The sequence below is a fragment of the Ammospiza nelsoni genome, chromosome 3 (genome assembly GCF_027579445.1).
Source record: "Ammospiza nelsoni isolate bAmmNel1 chromosome 3, bAmmNel1.pri, whole genome shotgun sequence".
NCBI classification, from domain to species: Eukaryota; Metazoa; Chordata; class Aves; order Passeriformes; family Passerellidae; genus Ammospiza; species Ammospiza nelsoni.
Window position 1 is genome coordinate 110,033,817 of NC_080635.1, and position 19,935 is coordinate 110,053,751.

A 19,935-nucleotide genomic window follows, 5' to 3' on the forward strand; every position below is an offset into this window, starting at 1 on the left:
GGCAAAACAAAGGCTAATTACAGATAAACAATAGTAAGTGAGAAAGGAATTTATAGTAAAATTTGCTTTTAAAAACTTAGTAGTACGTTTTAAAAAGTAAGAGGTTTAGAATGCTGAAAAAACCCAACTTGACAGGACATTCAAGTTCAGCTATTACAAATCCAGTCACACATGGCTGGGTTGTTTCTTTTTTCCTTTAAAAAGCAGGAGTATGAGATTATACTGAATAGAGATTATGTTTTACTAGCCAGCATTGGTGTCACTGGAAGTGATGTGTGGAGGACATACTAAAAGTATTTGAGAACACTGTGAAACACAGATGAACTTGAGAAAATTAGGATCTCTTCTTTGTGGAAACTCTGTGTTAGAAACCTGAAGAGCAAGAGGTGCAACTTAGGCTTGGTTATTTCTGCTGTGCTTGCTGCTCCCGAGCCCAGGCAGCCACTGATGTTCATGCAGCTGTGGACAGGGCATTTTGTGAGGTTGATGGCAGCTAAAGATCCAGTGCTGATGTGAATCAGAACTTTAGATCAGGTTTGAGTTGTGGTCCCAGTGATGGAAAGGACGTGTGCCCCTCAGTTTTCCCCAGCCCTGCTCAGTGCTGAAACAGCCACTGATGTGGGAGGTGGGAACATGGGTAGGAAAGAAAAGAGGATACATTCAAATATTTTGAAGGGGAAGTATTGTGATTCCCTATTCCCTCATGGAAGTGAACACTGTTTATATTATTTACCATGACAGAGAGCTAAACTGTGACACATTATTATTCTGGATCAGATGGGTGGTGAGAATGGCACACTTGAAATTACAACATGTAGTTATAAAGTGGGTGTTCCAGCACACTGCTGGCTACACCATTATTACAAAATGTGAACTTGCACTGAACCATGAATTTCCAGAAATAACACCTCTGTAAAATAGTGGGGCAGAAAATAAATAGAAATTGGAGTGTCAGGACAAGAAATTATTTCAGTCTTTAGCCCTGCTGGGACCAAGGAGATTCAATTTGTACTCAGTAAGAGTGAGTTCAAATGTTTTGCTCTTGCTGGTTTGTAGGAAGCTCCTTCTGATCTAAATATAAAGCCCAAAAATGAAAGTAGTATTTCTAGACTTCCTTTAACACTTGGCATTCACAGAAGCAGGAGTACAGGGAAATTTTGAGAATGAACACATTTATTTTCTGGGACTCACATACACATCATTGTACTGCAGCCAGAAATGCCACTGTATGCACTCAATGAATAATTTGCTGTTAGTAGAACCTACTTATTAATATTTAGGTGTGGAATTTGTCACTGTCCATCTAAGATAATATTACTTATATGATCAGATGCACTGCTTTACTCTCTGGATCATATAACACAAAACTATTTCTACTTAATTAAAAACCCTTTCATTATAAGAGGCTCTTAACAAAAGTCTGTCTTTTAGGCATATAAATGCACTGAAATTAAGCTGGATTTTCAAACTAGAGACTATTTCATCCCATGTTGGGATATAATGTATTTCAAAAGAATTGCCCATTACTGCCACAGCACTCAACTTTGTGTTTGGCCAAATCTATCAAAAGATCCTTCAGCCTTGCTGTGACTTTTTTTAATAAAGTCTTCTAGAGAACGAATGCAAATTCATTAGGCAATCTGATATGCATCTCAGACCAGTATCACGATGGATGATGCGTTTCCTGGAGCCACAGCAGGTGAATTCTCCTGGTGATTTTGTTTGCATTGACTGTGGAAGCCTGAACTTCTACAACTGACTGAAGGCTGAAGAAATGGGAAGCACCCAGATGCATTTTGTTTGCATTGTGAGATGGGAAATCTGCTCAACAAATTATCTTTTTATATCTAGCTTCTGACATTAAATGTTATTTTACAGAACATTCACTGCTCATCAACTGACATTAGATATCACTGAAATTACCATAGGACAACCAAACATGGACATCACAGATTGCCATTGTACTGATTAGATTGCAGATGATTGGAGGGATGTATCAAAAATACAATTTTGCCCTCACATGGACAAGTTGTGGATAAAAGTTATAAGTATTCCCTACTGGGTCATGCTCAAGAAAGGGTCAAATAGTGAAGTGATGACCTAGAATCAATAAAATGTAAAGTGACCATAGATTAATTGTTTTTTGTTTCTGTGCATCAGGTATTAAATTAAAAAAAATGGGTATAATGTTCCTTATAAAGTACTTCTAGAATTGAGTCTTGGAGGGCACTGCAATGTATACTTTTGTGGTGTTGTCTGTTTATTTACAACCTGAAATCTGTCCTGATGGGGGGATTTCTGTGTCAGTTCCACTGTCTCTGCCACCAGAGCATTTCACTGCAAGCATCTCTAAAAGAAGAAACACTCTCTATGATGCTGCCATCTCATGAGACTCATCTCTTTCATTCATTAGCTGATGCATTACAGTTTATTACATCTGTAAGTTATAAAGGGAAACCTATCTAAAGAGAGTGTAAAAACTCCAGAAGCCTTAAGTTTATTAACAATAGTAATTTGACCCTAAATCACTGTGTACATGAATCCATTAAAAAGGCCTTGTGCATTAGATCTTTAGCTTACAGGGTTTTAAGAAGGCAAATCTTAACTAGATGAAATTCTGAAGGTTACTGTGAGGCACGAGCTCAACCACTTTGCATTTTATTGTTGGTTGCAGCATGTGGTGAGTACCCAGCACAGAGATACTCACATCTGTAACAAATAACCATTTTTTTTTCTCCTAAGTGAAGCTCAAACACATATTAGCACAGCCTATTTATCTGAATGAACCAAGGCTGTAAATAATTACGGAGTCTACTCTGGGAATACTTACACCATCATAGAAGCTGATTTTCATTCAAGTTGTATCAAAAGAATCCCCAATAACTTTGCTCAACTCATTTTACACACAACTGCCATTCTCAGCCTCAATGACTTGCTGTGACTAAGCCTGTTATTTTTATGTATTTATTTGTTCTTACTGAAGGAAGCACCAAATTTCATTCTGTTCTACCTCTTGTCCAGTGCATGGTGGGATGCCTGGGGTGAAGGAGCAGATCTTTGGCTTCTTATTAACAGTGCCATTGCAGACTTTTCCTCCTGGTAGATACTGGGGATATTGATAATTGTAGCAGCAATTCAAAAATGTTGTGAGGTTGCTCTCACCTCCATCTGTGTTGTCTCTTGCAGAGCCCTCCGGCTCTCTCTTCATTTTGACTTTGTTGACAGACTATTTTTGATCAGAATTTTAATTTTGGTTTAGCAGTAGATAGGGAACTCTAACAGAGGAGAGGGTGGTGGTTGTGCTGGAACCTGTAGGAACAGAAGTAATTTTCTCTACTCAAAAACTCTGCAAGAATGTACAAAATGCAGTGAGGCCCCTGGAGATACCTGATCCAACCCACTCAAATGAGGACCATCACCAGTACCAGATCTGCTCAGCCATGGCCTTGTCCAGCTCATGCTTTGGCAAATCCACCAAGGAATTTTTTCAGAGTTTCTCCTGTTTAACTGTTGCAGAGCTTCTCTGTCCTTCCATGAGAGAGGCATTCCCAACATCCTCCTCGATCCTTCCAAATTGCAATTTGTGGCTGTCATCCCTCATTAAATCATCTGACATTAACAAGAAGAATTTGAATCTGTCATCTTTTTAATTGCTTTTCAATTATTCATAGGCAGCAGCCTATAATTATTTGATCCCTTCAGCTTCCCCAAACAAAGCTGATTTATTTGAATATTAATGCCAGCAGACATTGTTATGTTTACAGTTCATTCACATCAGAGATATCCGGTGCTGATGACTGGAGTGAATTAAAATCTTTGAGTTTTACTTCCATTCAGTACAGTCGAAATCATTTATCCAATACATCTCTTCCATGAGTTGTGCAGCCCTTCTCCTATGCTCAAAACCTCAGTTCTTCTCAATGCTCAGTGAAAATGATTCTCCTGTTTTGGAACAATGTTTAGATTTTCCATCTCTATTTCATTCACCACAAATTATCTTTTTTTATTCTGGTTTATGTCTGAAGCCTCCTTTGCTTTGCTTCTTAATTTGACTTGCAAACCTAATTAAGCTTTACTTTTGACAGTCCTTCATTCCTATACTTCTTGACTTCTAATAGTGTGGCTTTCTTGCATGCTACAGATCCTATTCCTTCTCAAAAAGCCACTGATTGAAAAGTGACTTGTTATGAATATGAGTTTACTTTTCTAGTGTTCCAGGTACAGGTTTTGAACTGCAAAGTAGTTACTGTGTTGACATTGTTTATGCTACTGTCTCGTAGCTTTATATTAAAATGACTGATACTGTTTGTAAAGCTTTATGGAGGTTTGCAGGTTTTTAGTTTAAATGTTTAGTTAGTTTTTGGTTTAAATGTCACTGAGAATTACGATTCTATATGATATAAGACTGGCCCACTTACTCTAAATTAGAAGAGAAATGTATCAGGCGCAGTTTTTATGGTTTCCATGTCTGCTAAATCACCTCTGCATTTCACAGTTTTAGCTTCTGGGAAGTATTTATAGTTTTTGCTTAGGAGTGCATACAAGTTTAGATACAACAAACTCTAAATTTAAGCTCAGTAGAAGTTTGGTTGGTTTGGGGGTTTTTAATATATAGTTCTGCATTATTTTGCAGTTGTTTCCTGTTGCATGAGAGGTGAATTGTTAGCAGTGAAGGAGTGCTGCTAATTGGATGGAGAGGGAGGCAAATGAAGGCAAATACCTGTCCATGTGTGGGGTGTGGTTCTCTGACTCCTTTGGCCTGTTTGTAAAGTGGATGTAGAGCAGATATCACTGTCATGTAAAATTCACATAGGTATCCTATCTTTTTCCCAGTACAGGAACCAGCCTTGACAGCAACCCAAAAGGGGAATGACCTGTATTAATGGACAATTTTGTCTTGAGTGTTAAAAATCTATCCCCACTTTCTCGATCTGTTAAATCCCCTCAATGATCAATATTCCTTCTAAAATTTTACCTAGGCTTCATCTTTTATATGCTACCTCTTGATCAACACTCTGCATTTCCCTTTGGATCACTCCTTCCTCAAGTCCTTCACAGGAACATCATTCACTCTGTCATTGTGAGAACAGAGACTTCTTTCTGTCTTTGTGATACCTGTACTGGTTTCACTCACTCCTCTTTTCACTCTTTTCGGTAAACATAGTTAACAGTTTGTGACTAATATTTGAGTTCACCTTCTTATAAATGCATGAGAGAAATGGAATTGTCCCATTGTTTTTCAAGAATTAACGTATTTTTCCATTTATTTGTCATGTGTTTTTGTGTGGGTTTTTTGGTTTTGTTTTTGTTTTGTGTTTTTTTTGTTTGTTGCATTTTACCATCTATAGTCTTCCCTCTATTTCCATAAACACTGCGGGGAATATATCTAATAAATAGAGAATAATGTCCTTTTTTACCCCTTTAAACTGTGCACTTTTGCAGAAACATAAAGATCTCTTCTTGTAGGAACCTGTGTTACAATTTTTCTAGGAGATAAACATCATAACCCTGGTAGTTGTGCTCAGGCTCAACCCTTACCATGGACAAAACCACAGAATGAAGATGTTACTTTACATCCTTGCTTTTTTGGCCTGAGACTCTCATCTTCTGTTGAGGATTTCAGCGATGTTTCTCTGGAACTAAGACCTGCTGGCACTTTCCTTTGTGCCTCCCCAGGGGTCAAGATAAAGGCTGAAAGCACTAATTTTCCTCCTCCCCACTGGCATCACAGGCATTATCTTCTGACTCCTCTGGCACCAGTAATGGATATCCTGGCTTTGGGCTCAGCCTTCGTAACTTAACATGTGAGCAGCTTCAGTGGAGCTGCACTTAATTACAGGGCTGCAAAGCTGGATTCCCAAAGCAGGGTTCTCCTCAGGGTAGGGGAAATTATTTGTCTTCTCTGCTTGGACCTGTTGCCAGTTTCCAGAGCTTTTTGCAAAATACTGAATACTTTTGTCCCTTGACATGAATCTCTGCTCCCTCTGTTTAATCAGACTCCTGGGTCAGTCAGCTGGCAGTGCTTTGGATTGACTGGGCTGACTGTATACCAGAGCCTTCCCAGTTCATACCCAGTTACAGAATATGCAAATTATGAAGCATTGGTAGGTGAAATATTCCAAAATTCATTAAATGTGACCAAATTTCTCCACAATCAGTTCAAGTCTGACAATACCCAATAACCTGAATTTCAATAGAAGAATAAGAAATACACACAATGTTCAAGGAGGTTCATGGCCCGTTTTTCTGTTTTCCTACATTCAACAGGAAGGCCAAGTTCTACCCGCTAAGAGCAAGTAACCTCCTAAATTTTCCATTGAAGATTGAATTTCTTTAAATGATACAAGAGTCATGGGGTTCCATAGTACTCTGTGTGACTAAAAGGGTTTTTTTCATGACCACTTTGATGCACTGTTAGAAATTTGGAAGTAGACCATGGAGCAAATACTAGGAGGACCCCATGGATATCTTTGATCTAGAAAATTTTTGCAAAGAGGTTTTTCTATCTTGTTTCCTTTATCTGTCTCAAAATCTCTCTTCACCTTTCCATAAAAACTGTCATGTTTTACAATCATCCCTTTCATGTCATTCACCCTGCACTCCTGAGAAGTCAATCCAGTCTCTGAACCAGGAAATCAGTCTCTGCTACCTCCAGGATAACTTTTTTAAAGAAATATCTCTCTCCCATGCCACCCTTGGGTTTAGGAGGAACTTTTCTGAACAACTTCAAAGATACTTTCCATTGTTATTCAAATTATTTGTGAAATGCCCTCATATTTCAGTGTATTCTAACCCTGAAAAAAGAGTGTATCCAGGAAAGGTAATTTCAGAGCATCTCCACCCAAGTGAAAGTGAATTTAAATTATATTGAAGATCACAGCATTTGCACATTCATATCCCAGCTGTGGGCTCTTCATCAGTTGCCAGGTGAACTATTCCAAGATTTTAGAATTCAGTCTATCTGTTCATTAGACTTTAAAGCCCTCACAAATTTTTATGTCAAGAACCTACTTAAGAAATAAAATGTTTTAACTATTCCAACAGTTGCATTCAATTTGAAGGGTCTAGTAAACATTATGGAGCAGAGCTAAGGGAAATCCCACATGGCTAATAAAGTTTTGGTAGTAATAGGAGATAAAGTTTGAAGTTTTCATAATAGATTATCTAAATATCTCCAATGCAAAGCATTAAACAAAGCAGGCCCAGAAGCTGTTGTATAGTTTTTAAACTCTCTTCAGAACCTGAATAAATGTAATCATCTTCAAACTATTGATGTTCTGGCAGAAATGTTACTACTCTTCCCCTGTGTTGTTATCATTATTTCTGTTCAGATTTTCAGGGTGCATTTTATGTGTTTTTTATGTTAGCAAGGTCCTTCTACCTCCCAGTAATTTGATTTTAACCATTTTCACATTTTCATTAAAACTGTCTTTTAGTAAGAGGAAGTGTAGTAATTTATCCTTACAGGGATGTTGTGACTCAAACACTCCCTTCCCTTCCTGTTGCTTGATCCAGTGTAATTAAATAATAGATTTCATTTCATAACTTTGCAGTAGCAATAAAGAGGAAATTATGTTCTGAAGGCATGTTTATTTTTTTTCCTCAGCCTTTTCATGGCTTAAAAGTGATTCTTTCTCTTCATCCTAAAGTAATGTGAAACAGCCTTTTCAAACTTATGTCCTTGGGAAATGAATGTTAATTAAAGAATGAACATTAAATAGGAGTTAGGAAATCAGGGCCTTTTTTAGACACAAATATCTGTTATTCAGATTTTGCATTTATGCTCCTCCATGGTGCTTTCTTTTCTCTCTCTGAGCAAAGCTCCCTTCTTTTTGCTTTCTTTGATTTTCCCAAGACAAAATTTGTCACATTCATGCTATTGATGCTTAGAGAGGCTACCTGGAACAGAGGCTAGACAAAGTTAAAGAATAAAATAAGTATTTATTGAACAGCCTGCAAAGGATACACCTTGGGCAGCACAAGAGCCTGGCCATGGCTCTATCCAAGATGGACCCAAAGTGGACCCAAAATGGATGACTGGTCACAAGTTTTCCCACTTTTATAAGTTTTGGTCCATTTACATATTGGAATTAATTGTCCAATTACAGCTCCAGGTTCTGGAGTCCCATCCTCCCAGATTGATCCCAGTGAATCCTCCTTGATTCACTGTTGCTTTACTTTTTGGGCCTGAAGCTGCAATGGTGTCCTTGGTTCTCAGGCTGGAAAATGATTGTTTTGTCTGAGTGAACTTTGAAGAGAACTTAGTAAACTTTATATATATGACATTCAGAGTCACACACCAGTACAGTACAGAATCTGAAAAATATAAAAGCTAAAACTTAAGGCATCACTCTTACCTGCACAATTTACTTTGTTTGGTTTTTTGTAAGCTCTGATAATTATAATTCATACCAATGAGTAAGAAAATACAGCAACACATACTTGGAAAAATTTCTACTTCCTTTCCTCATTTTTACATGAAAATGGTTATGCCTTGGACTGGAACTATTGTTTTCCCTCTATTTTTTCCTTTCTGTTGAATTAGAAGATTCTTGGAAGAAAGTAGTTACAGATTTAGAATATTGGAACAATTTTGAAATGTCCCGGAAAGACATTTCTTGACATAAGACAAAAAAGCTCACAGAGCTGCCTATATTGAGATGCATTCTGATTATACCTTGTCCTCATTGACATTAAAGATTTCAGGACAGGGTGAGCCTTTCTCCAGTGTCATAATGTACACTGTATATCTTGTGATTAAAAAAGTATTAAAACTAAATGGTCTTGATTTTTTTTTCTACTAATAATTTACATGCTTTTTTTTGGATAGAATTTTTCTACAATAATTTGAATACATCTTGCAAGGTGACACCTGAGTGTCAAAATTCTGCAGGCAATATAATGTACCTGGAGTCAAGACCCCTGTGTGGTCTCTCTGGCATCCAAAACCATTTAAACCCATAGTACTCTACATCTGATGATCTCACATCTTATATGTCTCACTGTTTAATCTGAGAGATCCTGCAGCATTTGCTTGAAGTCCCCATCCACACTGAGAAGCTCTCACTTGGTTGACATGTGCATTTGAGTAGATGAGAATTAAAAAGTAAGAAGAAAGTCCAGTGTGAATCATTTCAGGTAAAATCTTTTAACATTTAAAGTCTTCCATCATTACCATGGTATTTCCTAGCATGAACATGATTGCATCTCTCTCCAGGGCTGTGAAAACTTCTAGAGCTAAGAGATGATGTTGGTATTTTTGTATTTTGTATTTTTGATGTTTGTATTTTAGTTTGAACATGAATCCTTTTTTTCTCCTTTTGTCTCCAACTCTAAATCTTCAGAGCATTGTCTTATGTATGTTCTGAAATTTGAATTTTTAAAATATATTTTTATCCTTCATTGCTGGGCCCTGGAGCAGAGCCTGGGCCCTGCTCTGCCCCTCCCTGCACACAGGGACACCCAGGGCTGAGGGCCCCTCTCAGCTGTGCCTCCTCTCCAGGCTGAGCAGCCCCAGCTCCCTCAGCCTTTCCTCATCAGGGAGATGCTCCAGCCCCTCCATCATCTTTGCCACCCAGCACTGGACCCACTCCAGGAGCTCCATGTCTCTCTTGTCCTGAGGAGCCCAGAACTGGACACAGCATCCCAGATGTGCCTCAGCAGGGCTAAGCAGAAGGGCAGGATCACCTTCCTGGTCTGCTGGGAATGCTCTTCCTTATGCCCCCAGGACACCATTGGCCTTGGACTCATGGACAGTCTGTTGTCCCCCAGGACCTCCAAGTCCTTCTGTGCAGAGCTGCTTTCAGCAGGTCACTCCCAGCCTGTACCACTTCAGGGGTTTTTCCTCCTTCCTGCATTTGCCATTGTTGAATTTCAGACAGTTCTTCTCTGCCCATCTCTCCAACCTGTCAAGGTTCCCTACATTTAAAGCACTAATGGTTGCCAGCTCTTCATAGCAATACTTCATTACCCTGAGGCTTCCTCTAAAAGCACTTTATCTCTGGGCTTGGGGTGGGTAAATAAATGTCTTCTTTTCCCTGTGTCAGACAGTGACGCCTGATTCCAATTTGCTGTCATATGGAAAGGAAGAGTATTTATTTAGTGTTCTGGTGAAACTAATACAGGGCAATGATTATTTTCCTGTGTGAGCAGTGTAAGGATACATGATTTAAACAAATGGTGCTCTCAACAGCAATGGGAGAAAGGAACCTGTTTATATTAGATGGTCTCTCAATCAACAGAGAGCAGGGGGTTTTCCACTTGCAGTCTTGGAAGCTGCATAAGAATAATCCTGAGTGGTGGTTTCTTCTGGGATTTGAAACCAAAGGACAGGAAGCTGAGGGATAATATAAACCTCTGCTGGTTTGCATGCCACAGTAATATTAGAGAAAGAAAAGAAATAGAAATAATTGATGGATAATAAATAAATCTGAGTTAATAAACTAAATATTCAGAAATAATGTTATCTTCAGTTCTTAAGAATAGTAAATTCTAATAGATTTTTTTACTAGAGAAAATGTGAATGCATTTATTGATAAATAGTTTGCATGTTCTTATTTTTTAAAAGTACCATTTAGTAGCATAAAGGCTTTCAAAGATGTAACTTAGATGGAAATAGTAGTTATTGTTGAGATTCTCCACTTGGAATATCTGTTGTAATAGTTCTGTGAAAAAGAAGCAGCCCCTTGGGAAAATTTCAGACCAAATCTTGTTAGCTTTATTTTAATTTGGACTACATGATCTTTAAAGGTCCCTTCCAGCTCCAACTATTCAATGATTCTACAATAATTTCCTCCAAAACTTCATAATTTATATAGTTTAGATACAGGAAAAATTAATGCCAGTTATTTACAATGGAATGGATCCACTTACCTCAGCATATTTAGAATATCCTGACAATCCTAGAACAGGGACAATCAATAACAGGGGACATCTACACTCATCTTCAGAAGTGAGGAAATCTGTTTGCAGAGGTTGGAGGCCTTTTGGCTGTGAGAATTTTTCAGTTTCAGGTTGGCTAATGCATCTTTCATATCTGTAAAGTTCACACTTCACAAAGCTTTTTTCACAGTCTCTTGCTCATTCTAAAGAACACTACTCCATCATTTCCACTTGAATGATATTTTTCAAGCCTTTTTTTCCTCCCTTGTAATAATAATAGATACAGTAGAAGTTTCCAAGTTTGTTTTCTTGCCTGCTGTTACCACCAGCAGCAGGAGAGAACATCAGCTGTGGCCATCCCCAGTGACACACCAAATCTTGCATTAACACCTATGTAGCCAGTGAATAATTTGACTACATTAAAACTGAGTTCAGTGAGTCTGAATACTTTTCTGTACCTAGAGACTTTATGGTTTTAACACTGTTAGTATAAGCTCACTTAGTTTGGTCAGTGTTACCTGCTATAAATGTCAGGTGTGCAATAGGGTTTCTTTTGTTTCCTGGAGAGTAGAAGAATTATAGCTATAAAATGTTGGTCCAAAATGTTGATTTTGGAATTTGAATTGAAGGAAGGAAAAAGAGAAAAAAGACACGCCTGAAGCTAAAGTTGAAATATGGTGATTGTTCATAAATGCATTAAGTTCTTTTCCTTGTGTGTCAGAAAATGGGGGAAAAAGCCTCCAATTTAAGAAGTTAAGCTTAAATTATTTATAAAGAAGAGATTTTTTAAAAAGTACTTTGATTCAAGCTTATCTTTTGCAATATAGAGATATTAATTTCGCTGTTTATTTGATTTTTTTTTTCCTTAGTAATCTAATATAATTTTAAAGGAATCATTCTGTCTCCAATAGATAACAGAGCCCAGGAGCATGGTGCATTTTCCAGTTGGCCCACTCCATTACACAGACTGGCTCCATGTAGTTTTCTAAAGACTCTTACATATCTCTAATTCCTTTTCTTCTTTGGTATTTTTAGAAAGATCTTGTTTGTAACATGAAGAATATAAACAAGCTGTCCATATTCTTCCTTTGCTGCTTTTGCTCCCTCTGAATGTGTAGCTTCTTTTTTGTATTTTTTTTACTCTGATTGAATTGAATATGTTGTTAAAAATCATGAAGAACAAACCAAGAAAAACCCTCAGACCTTTTCTGTGATTAGAAGTATGTGAGGTGCGAGTCAAATGAAAAGAGATGCTGATGTCTAAATTAATATTAAATGTTCAATTTAATATGATGGGAATATTCAGAAAATACATTCATCATAGTGATCTGTGGGGCTCTTGGATAGCAGTAGTGATAAAAACCCTGTAAGCTGAGGTGTGGGGCTTTTATCTGGAGCTCCTGGGACTGACTTTCACCCAGTTTCAGTCTGAAGGCAGCTGAAGGAAGGGCTGTTCTCTCCTGTGGCTGGAAAAACCTGTGTTCTTCATTTTATATCAGCTGCTTGTCACCCCTGACATTGAAACCATTGAGTATCGAACCTGTAGATGTGTTCTTTATGCTTTTTAACTTGCTTATTGCTAAAGATGCTTTTGGGTTAATTCTTCTCCAGCTATGAGGAGCTGGCTGCAGACTTCAAATCTGTATCCAGATCCAGCTCTCTGGGCTGCCTGGACTGGAAGTCAAGGGAAGGTGAGGTGAAGCAGTCAGTCTTGCTTCAGGACTTAAGAGTACAGTTTTCACAAGGGAGAAATATAGTAAATTATGCCTTGAAACCAAGATCTCAGTAGGTGGCAGGGGTTGTGGGGTATGAACTCGTGTTTTCTTATTCTCATGATCTGTATGGACTGAGATTCACTGTATGTCCAACATGAAATAAGGCTCTTATCAGTCTCTACAGCTCCCTGAAAGGAGGTTGAAGCCAGGTGGGGATTGGTCTCCTCTCCCAGGTAACAAGTGATAGAACAAAAGAAAATGGCCTCACGTTGTGCCAAAGTAGGTTTGGATTGGATATTAGGAAAAATTTCTGCAGTGAAAGGGTGGTCAAACATTGGAACAGACTGTACAGGGAAATGGTGAAGTCACCATCCCTGGAGGGGTTTAGCAGATGTGTGGATGTGACACCTGGGGACACATGGCTTAGTGGTGGCATTGCAGTGCTGGGGGAAGGGTTGGACTCAATGATCCTAAAGATATTTTTCAACCTAAACAATTCTATGTTTTCTAAAGCCTGAAAATGTGATACAGAGCTTCATCTTCTAGTGGTTGCATATAATCAACTGGTGTTATATTAAATAGTCTTCAGTAAAAAATACTTACATTTGAAACTAATTACCTATTACAAGAAAATTTTTTATCTTTTAATCTGCAGATGGACTTTTTTGTTTTAGACAGCTTGTGATGATTCAGTCATGCTGATGAACCCTTGAGCAGTGATCCTGAATCATTACCTGTGAGGGTGCTCTAATGGGCTCCATAATGTAATTATCTCCCCAGGATGTGCTAAAGTGAATAAAGCACATCCCTTTGCTGAGTTTTGGAAACACATTCAGTGTTTTCCCTCTCTGAGTGTTAGAATAAGAAGATCAGGTGTCACCATTAGTATCATGTGAAATATTACATGGAAAGATTGACGTGAAAACCTGTATTATTTACCTTTTCTATTTGGTTGCCTTCATGAAAGTATCAGGATGCTCTGGAATGTATTTACAGGACTCTATCTTAATTCAGAATATTATTTGGTAATTTTATAGGAGTGTGGTTTTTACCTAGGAAAGGTGAGAAAATAGGACATTTTAATGCATATTTAATAACACAACAACCTTCCTGCCTCTGAAAAAAATTCACCCAGGTGAATTTTCTTGTGTAATGAAAACAAAATCATAGCTCCTGCAGCATTATTCTTGGCTCCTAGCAGTTCCAAGGCATGCAAACATCACCATTCCAGCTCTGTCCTGCAGTTTAACTGGAAGGATTATGTCACAACACGGTATGTTTGTTTTCCAACTTTTTGTCTGTTTGTCCATCAAGACGGTTTTGTAGAAGAAGTATCGGTGATTGTTGACTTTGGAGGTAGTGGAAGAAAAAATAATTCTGGAAGAAAAAAAAAAAGCAGACAGTCCCATTGAAGTAACTGTGCTTCTGTCACAGGAGAATGAATACTCCTTTCAACAAATCTATAATTTGCAGAAGTTGCAAAAAGAAAATAGCCGTAAGGTGACTGTTAACATAGTTCAGTTCATCCTGCCAAGAAAGTTAACTTCATAAAGTCATTAAACCCATGATTACATTTTAAAATATTATTCCCCAGCCATTTCTTCTTAGGCTTTAAAATATAGTTACTGTATATACTACCTTCTTTGTAATGAGAAAAATTGTAAAATACACTTATTTTTCATAAACTCCTAATTATTAACAGAGCTATTTGCGCTCCTACAGTTAAAATCATTTCAACACTTCCGTTATTTAACTTCACTTTTAGTGGTTCATAACTCTGCTGTAATAAAAAATAGATTCAGACTCTGAGGTCTCAGACATTGTTTGCAGGTATTAGGGAATTTAGTCTGTTTTTCTTAAAAGAGCTGAGTAATTTAGATTGTTTGCTGTTCTTCAGTATCATCCCAAATAAAATATTTTGCAATATGGACCTAATTTCAAAACTAAAAAAATTAAGAGAAGTGGGTGTGTTGGAACTGCTGCAGCCCGAAATTCTGTGACTGGCACCGAGGCTTGGAGAAGGAGATGGTGGGAAATTCTTGCCATAACTGCTCCGTTGCCGTGTGGTAACCTCCTGTATGAACAGTTCCTGCAGGATTTTCTATCCCACCCCTCATCTGGAGTCACGGGCAGTGCTGGTCCTTGGATGAAACCCTCCGTGCTCCCGCTGCAGCCAGGGCTGAGGCACCTCCTGATTTCAGAGAGCTGAGAAGGCTTTTCTGGAATGACAAATGCTCGGGTGCACCGAGATGGATGGGTTCTTTGGCACGGCTTCCTGAAATCCCCCTTCATCACGTAATGACTCCAGCGGGCCTTCAGCTCCAGAGATTCAGGAATTGGGCTTATTGCATATTAATGGCAACTCTGGGACAGTCAAATAAGACAGTTTGTTATAATACTAATTATAGCAAAGCACTCACGTTGTGGTTTGAATGAGTCAATTATGTGTGTGTTAAACTATAAATACATCTTCCCCAAGCCTCGGCTGTGTGGGACGTAATTTTTATTTAATTGCTTGGATACATATTTACCTGAGCATACCCTGGTTTCCCAGGTAAATACGTGTACCAATGCATAACTCATTATGGTCTGTTTGAATAAATAATCCATATTTTATAACTGTACAGGAAGTAATTATTTTCGTACTTTGCTTTCTTAAAGCCAAAGAAATTAAATGCTGTGTGTCCATTCCTTAAAATAAAATAGATGCAGAAGTCGAGGCAATATGAGAATAAAGTTTTCATTGTTTTGGTAGAAACTGAGAATATTATTCCAGATTTTGATCTTGTGTTTAGCCCAGAATAACTCCATTAAAGTAAACACTGTTATTCAGGATTTACTTAGATGCAAATGGGACATTAATTTGGCCTTTGCTCCTTACTCTCCCTTCCTTCATCACAAGACTCCTGCAAGCAACTCACACACAACCATTGCTATAAATGTCATTGTCACATGTTTATAATTTGGAAAAATAAGGTATTTCAGCTACACGTGGAAATTAACATAACTGAAGTTTATGTCTTAGAGAGTCATGGAATGGTTTGGATTGGAAGGGGCCAAGAGATCATCTTTGTGCATGTTTGGGAACTAGAGCGTGCATTCCCTTTGGATATTTCTGCCATTGTTTTACATGATATTTGGGAAAGCTGTGTTGTGTTATCACCATGCTAAGGTCAGGTTTTCTAACACTCAGTGGGACCAAAGTCAGCCTTGGCATAAATCCATAGCTGCAATAGATTTACACCAGAGAGGAATATTGGCTCATTCTTGGTAATTTTTTTTTTATCCAACTCTTTATATTTTATGTTAGAAACATAAGTAGCTTGCGTGCCCTCAGACTAATCAGAATAAGAAGCTGTTTTGCTTATGCCAAAAAATAGAGCTATCGTTTTTCACATTCTTACATTTTTCAAGTGAGATTATGTTACTGTGACTTCTGAATTCCTGAAATCTCTCTGGTCTCGGTGACTGCAAGAGCCAAGAGAGGGTTGCAAGGGGAAAATCTGAACCTCTTCATGCAGTATTTTTTGTGTTGTGCGTACCAGATACAGTTAATGTTTTGTGTTCATGTGATTAGTGTGGAAAAAAATTAATGCAGTCCAGTATTATGATTTATGGACTGAATCTTTTGCCGACTGAACACTTGCCAAAATGAAAGCTCCCCTCCCCCCCTTTCCTCTTCTTTGGATATTAGAAACAGCTACTGTTTTTGTTGATCTTTTTAACTTCTGAATAGGCCTATTTCAAGTCATAGCAGCATGGGAGCTCAGATTAATAATATACTTATTCAGCCAGTGATACTGAGTGAAACCATTGCTGGTGTGAGTATGAAGGATAGGATTTCTTTAAATTATTTTCAGGTGCATTCATGCATTTCTAAAGAAGAATACAAAGCTATTTGAACATAAATTAAATAGTTGTGTATTGATCATGTTACAAGTGTGTATTAATTTTAATATCAAAAATTTTTGAAGGTGTCTCTTCTTTTGATGACTTTTGTGCTGTGGTCACTGTCAGTTTTCCATCAGAGAGTTAACAAGGCTAAGGGCAAAAAAACTTACAATTAAATCTTGCTTTTTGAATTATGTTTTTTAATTCAGAGGGTAAAGTCTGAAGCATCCCTTCTATCTCAGTCTACAGCATTATGTTTTGTGCTGAAATTGCTTGTCCACAGAGGTGGTGGATTCCCCATCCCTGAAAAAATTCAAGGTCAGACTGGATGGGCCTCTGAGCAGCTTGATCTAGCTGAAGGTCCCTGCTTGTTCCTGGGGGTTGGACTAGATGACCTTTAAAGATTCTTTCCAGCCCATTCTGTGATTCCGTGATGATAATGGGATTTGCTCCTTTCACCTCACAAGTCAGAAGCAAAGGCTCATGAGGTGAAAGGAGCAAATCCCACTGACTCTTTTTGCGCGTTTGGGTTGAACCTCCTTAGTGATAAGCATCAGCTGTGCAGATAACCCAGGTTACCAGGTTTCTAACCCTGTTCTGGTTTTGTGTAAAAACCCCAATTTCCTGCACCTACTGAAAGCTGATGTACTTAGTCCTTTACAAAGAAGTTTTTTGCTCTTCACACCGCAATTTGAGGTGTTCAGGGCCTTTGTAGGCTCTGTCACAATAGATGTGAGGGCAGTCCATTGCTTCACACTCCTGTGGCCCCCTCTTATCAGTTTTTGTGTCATTCCTCGCTCAGTCCCATCTTTATTACTTTCACAGCTGAATGGCCTGTTCTTTTCAATAAGGTTTTTCAATTCCTTCATTAACGGAGTCAATGTTGCCTATCAATTCATTTTCTTTCTCCAAATGAAATAAGAGCATTTCTAAAAAAGTTCTTCATGTGAGTCTGCTTTGTACTAATGCTAAGTCAAGTAGAGGTAGAGTTTCTTTCAAAAAATACTTAGGTAAGCTGTTTAAAATTAATATTTATTATTCTAAAAAATTGGGAGAGCGATCAGCTGCCTTTCCACAGTTGCAGATAAAGTGCTATGGCAAGAATTTGGCATTTTTACATTGCCTGAGAGAATTATATATTCATTTTCTGTGCTAAGAGAAGAAAAAAAAAAATGGCAGCAGGACTTTTTAAAAGCAATCATTTTAAATATAAACAAAAAAGCTTTTTCTTGAGATTTGTCAAAAAAGCCTGGAAGACTTTTTGTAAAATTGTTATTCACTTTTTGGCAAGCAAGACTCGAGTGAGTGACACCTTTGAGAGTCCCAGCTTGTGTTTTAGTGCACAGCTTGTATTTTGCTATGGACAACCATGCAAAATATTAACTGAATTTATTTAAAACGAACCCCAGTGAATAAAGTTTTTAACACTGAAAAGGCCTAATTTATTCATTTATTTTAGTTGCAGCAAGCAGCTGAAGTTTCTCAGATGAGAGGAGCTCGAGTCATCTCTGCTGAAGATCTCCTGTTCTTAATGCGCAAAGATAAGGTACAGTAATTAGACAGAAATTTCTTATTTTATGTAGTCAGCTGCTTTTGTGTTTTCAAGTGCTTTCTTAACTTTTGTAAAGGAATCCATCATCATGAATACCTTTATTTTAAAAGTATAGCTGCTCTGCAATTATATGTGATTGAGCATATTATAATCACTCAGTAATATCTGAAATAAAAATTGGTTTTTTCCTATAGCTTCAATTATCAATTGATTTTTTTTTTTTCCTAAAGCTTTAGGGTAGATTATATGCCTAGGAGCTCAAAACAATTTCTTAATAAGATATAAATACTATTCCCCATAATTTATGTCCCTTTAATAAAAATCAATAATTTTGATTTTCCTCTGCTTATGAAGGGTGTCACTGTGATGTTTGACAATGTAATCATTATAGTCTTGTTTTCAGACTGTCTATAAATCCTCTTTATTTTATTTTATAATATTTTTCCTGTGTTTTATCCCACTAAAATCTCCAAATTTAGGTATGACCTTGCTTTCTCTGGATAGTAAGTAGAGCTGGTCAACAAGGGAAGAAAATAATTTTCTCTCCTCACATTTAATATTTATTTTAAAAAATTGTCAACTATTTTTAATTACATTATTTATTCTTCCTTTATGTTCTTTTCTTCCTTAGTTTCCCTTTTTTTCTCACCCTTTTCTCTTTTTTGTTTCTTTCCTCATTTGACAGGTGAAACCTAATGAACAGAACCATTTCAAAATTAAACCGCACTAAAACATGAAAATAAATTGTAGTTTCTTTATCTGATAAAAGCTGTAAGGCTGTTGTGAAAATAGCAGTTGATATGGAGTCAAAGTTCATGGAAATGTGCATTTCTAGCCTAGAGTTTTCAAAGTAAGCAAACATGTTGGAGTTCCACAAAGAAGCCCGATATCTGAATTTCTCCTTTCTGAAAGTCAAACTCATTTCTGTCTCACAGCAAAGTACCAAGGAGCTCAAACAATTAATACTAAATATGGATTTGCTACTGTCCTGAGGTACTTTCTATGTATGGATTTTCTGCAGAATTTAATATGAAAAATATTTTAAAAGCTATATTTACTGAGTAATGTGCTACACATTTGTATGTTTGTGTGTTACAAAGTTTATTAAATAAGAAATAACTATGTAATAGTCATTAATATAAATGTATTTTTTTCTCATAGAAGAAGCTTCGAAGGCTACTCAAATACATGTTTTTTCGAGACTACAAATCTAAGATTGTCAAAGGAATAGAAGAAGATGACATCCTCGAAGGTAGAAAAAAATAAATTATTTAATTTGGGAGAGGCTTGATGTCTTGTAAGAGTACTGAACAGCTCAATGCATAGTATTAATGTCTTGCTTGATAGAGACACAAAAATAATCTCTTTAGACAAATTTTGCTGAAAATCTCTGCTTTTCCATTTGAGATATGTGAGCATTTGCATCTACCATCCAGATGAGCAGTACGACTTTAATGTCAGAGCTCTGTTGAAGTAAGAAACTGGTCCTGATTATTGATTTCAGCATCTGTATTTTAAATGCACCACCTGCAATTGAATGGACATTTGTTAAATTATTATCAAAAGGTTTTGATGTTGATATTTTTGACATGCTTTAAAAAAAACAAACCCTTATAATCTGAAGTTACTGAACACTAATATATGATGTGTGTGGTTTTTTCAGTGTGGTTTAACATTTTATACTTTAAATCTCTAGTTTAAATAATGGGAAACACTTTTGTTTCTGCATTCCATGAGGAAGTCACAGTTTTTATTACCAATGCATTTAAAGGAAAAGCACTTTGAATTAAAAATGTATTAATTTATGCCATATAGTTTCCTGCTTTAAAGTTTTGTTGATTTATATTGATATTAGAACTAACATTGCCGTTGTAAAAAGTTAAGTTAAACTTATCA

The 19,935-nt window shown here is 37.1% G+C and overlaps 1 protein-coding gene across 2 annotated transcripts in view; it reads left to right on the top strand.

The window, feature by feature from the left end:
- SUPT3H (SPT3 homolog, SAGA and STAGA complex component) overlaps positions 1 to 19,935 on the top strand; it is a 254,555-nt gene that overhangs the window by 151,401 nt on the left and 83,219 nt on the right. For both annotated transcript variants that reach the window (XM_059469215.1, XM_059469214.1), the window contains exons 4-5: positions 17,947 to 18,033; positions 19,201 to 19,291. In XM_059469215.1, the coding sequence (XP_059325198.1) occupies positions 17,947 to 18,033; positions 19,201 to 19,291 (178 nt within the window). The remainder of the gene's footprint in view (positions 1 to 17,946; positions 18,034 to 19,200; positions 19,292 to 19,935) is intronic.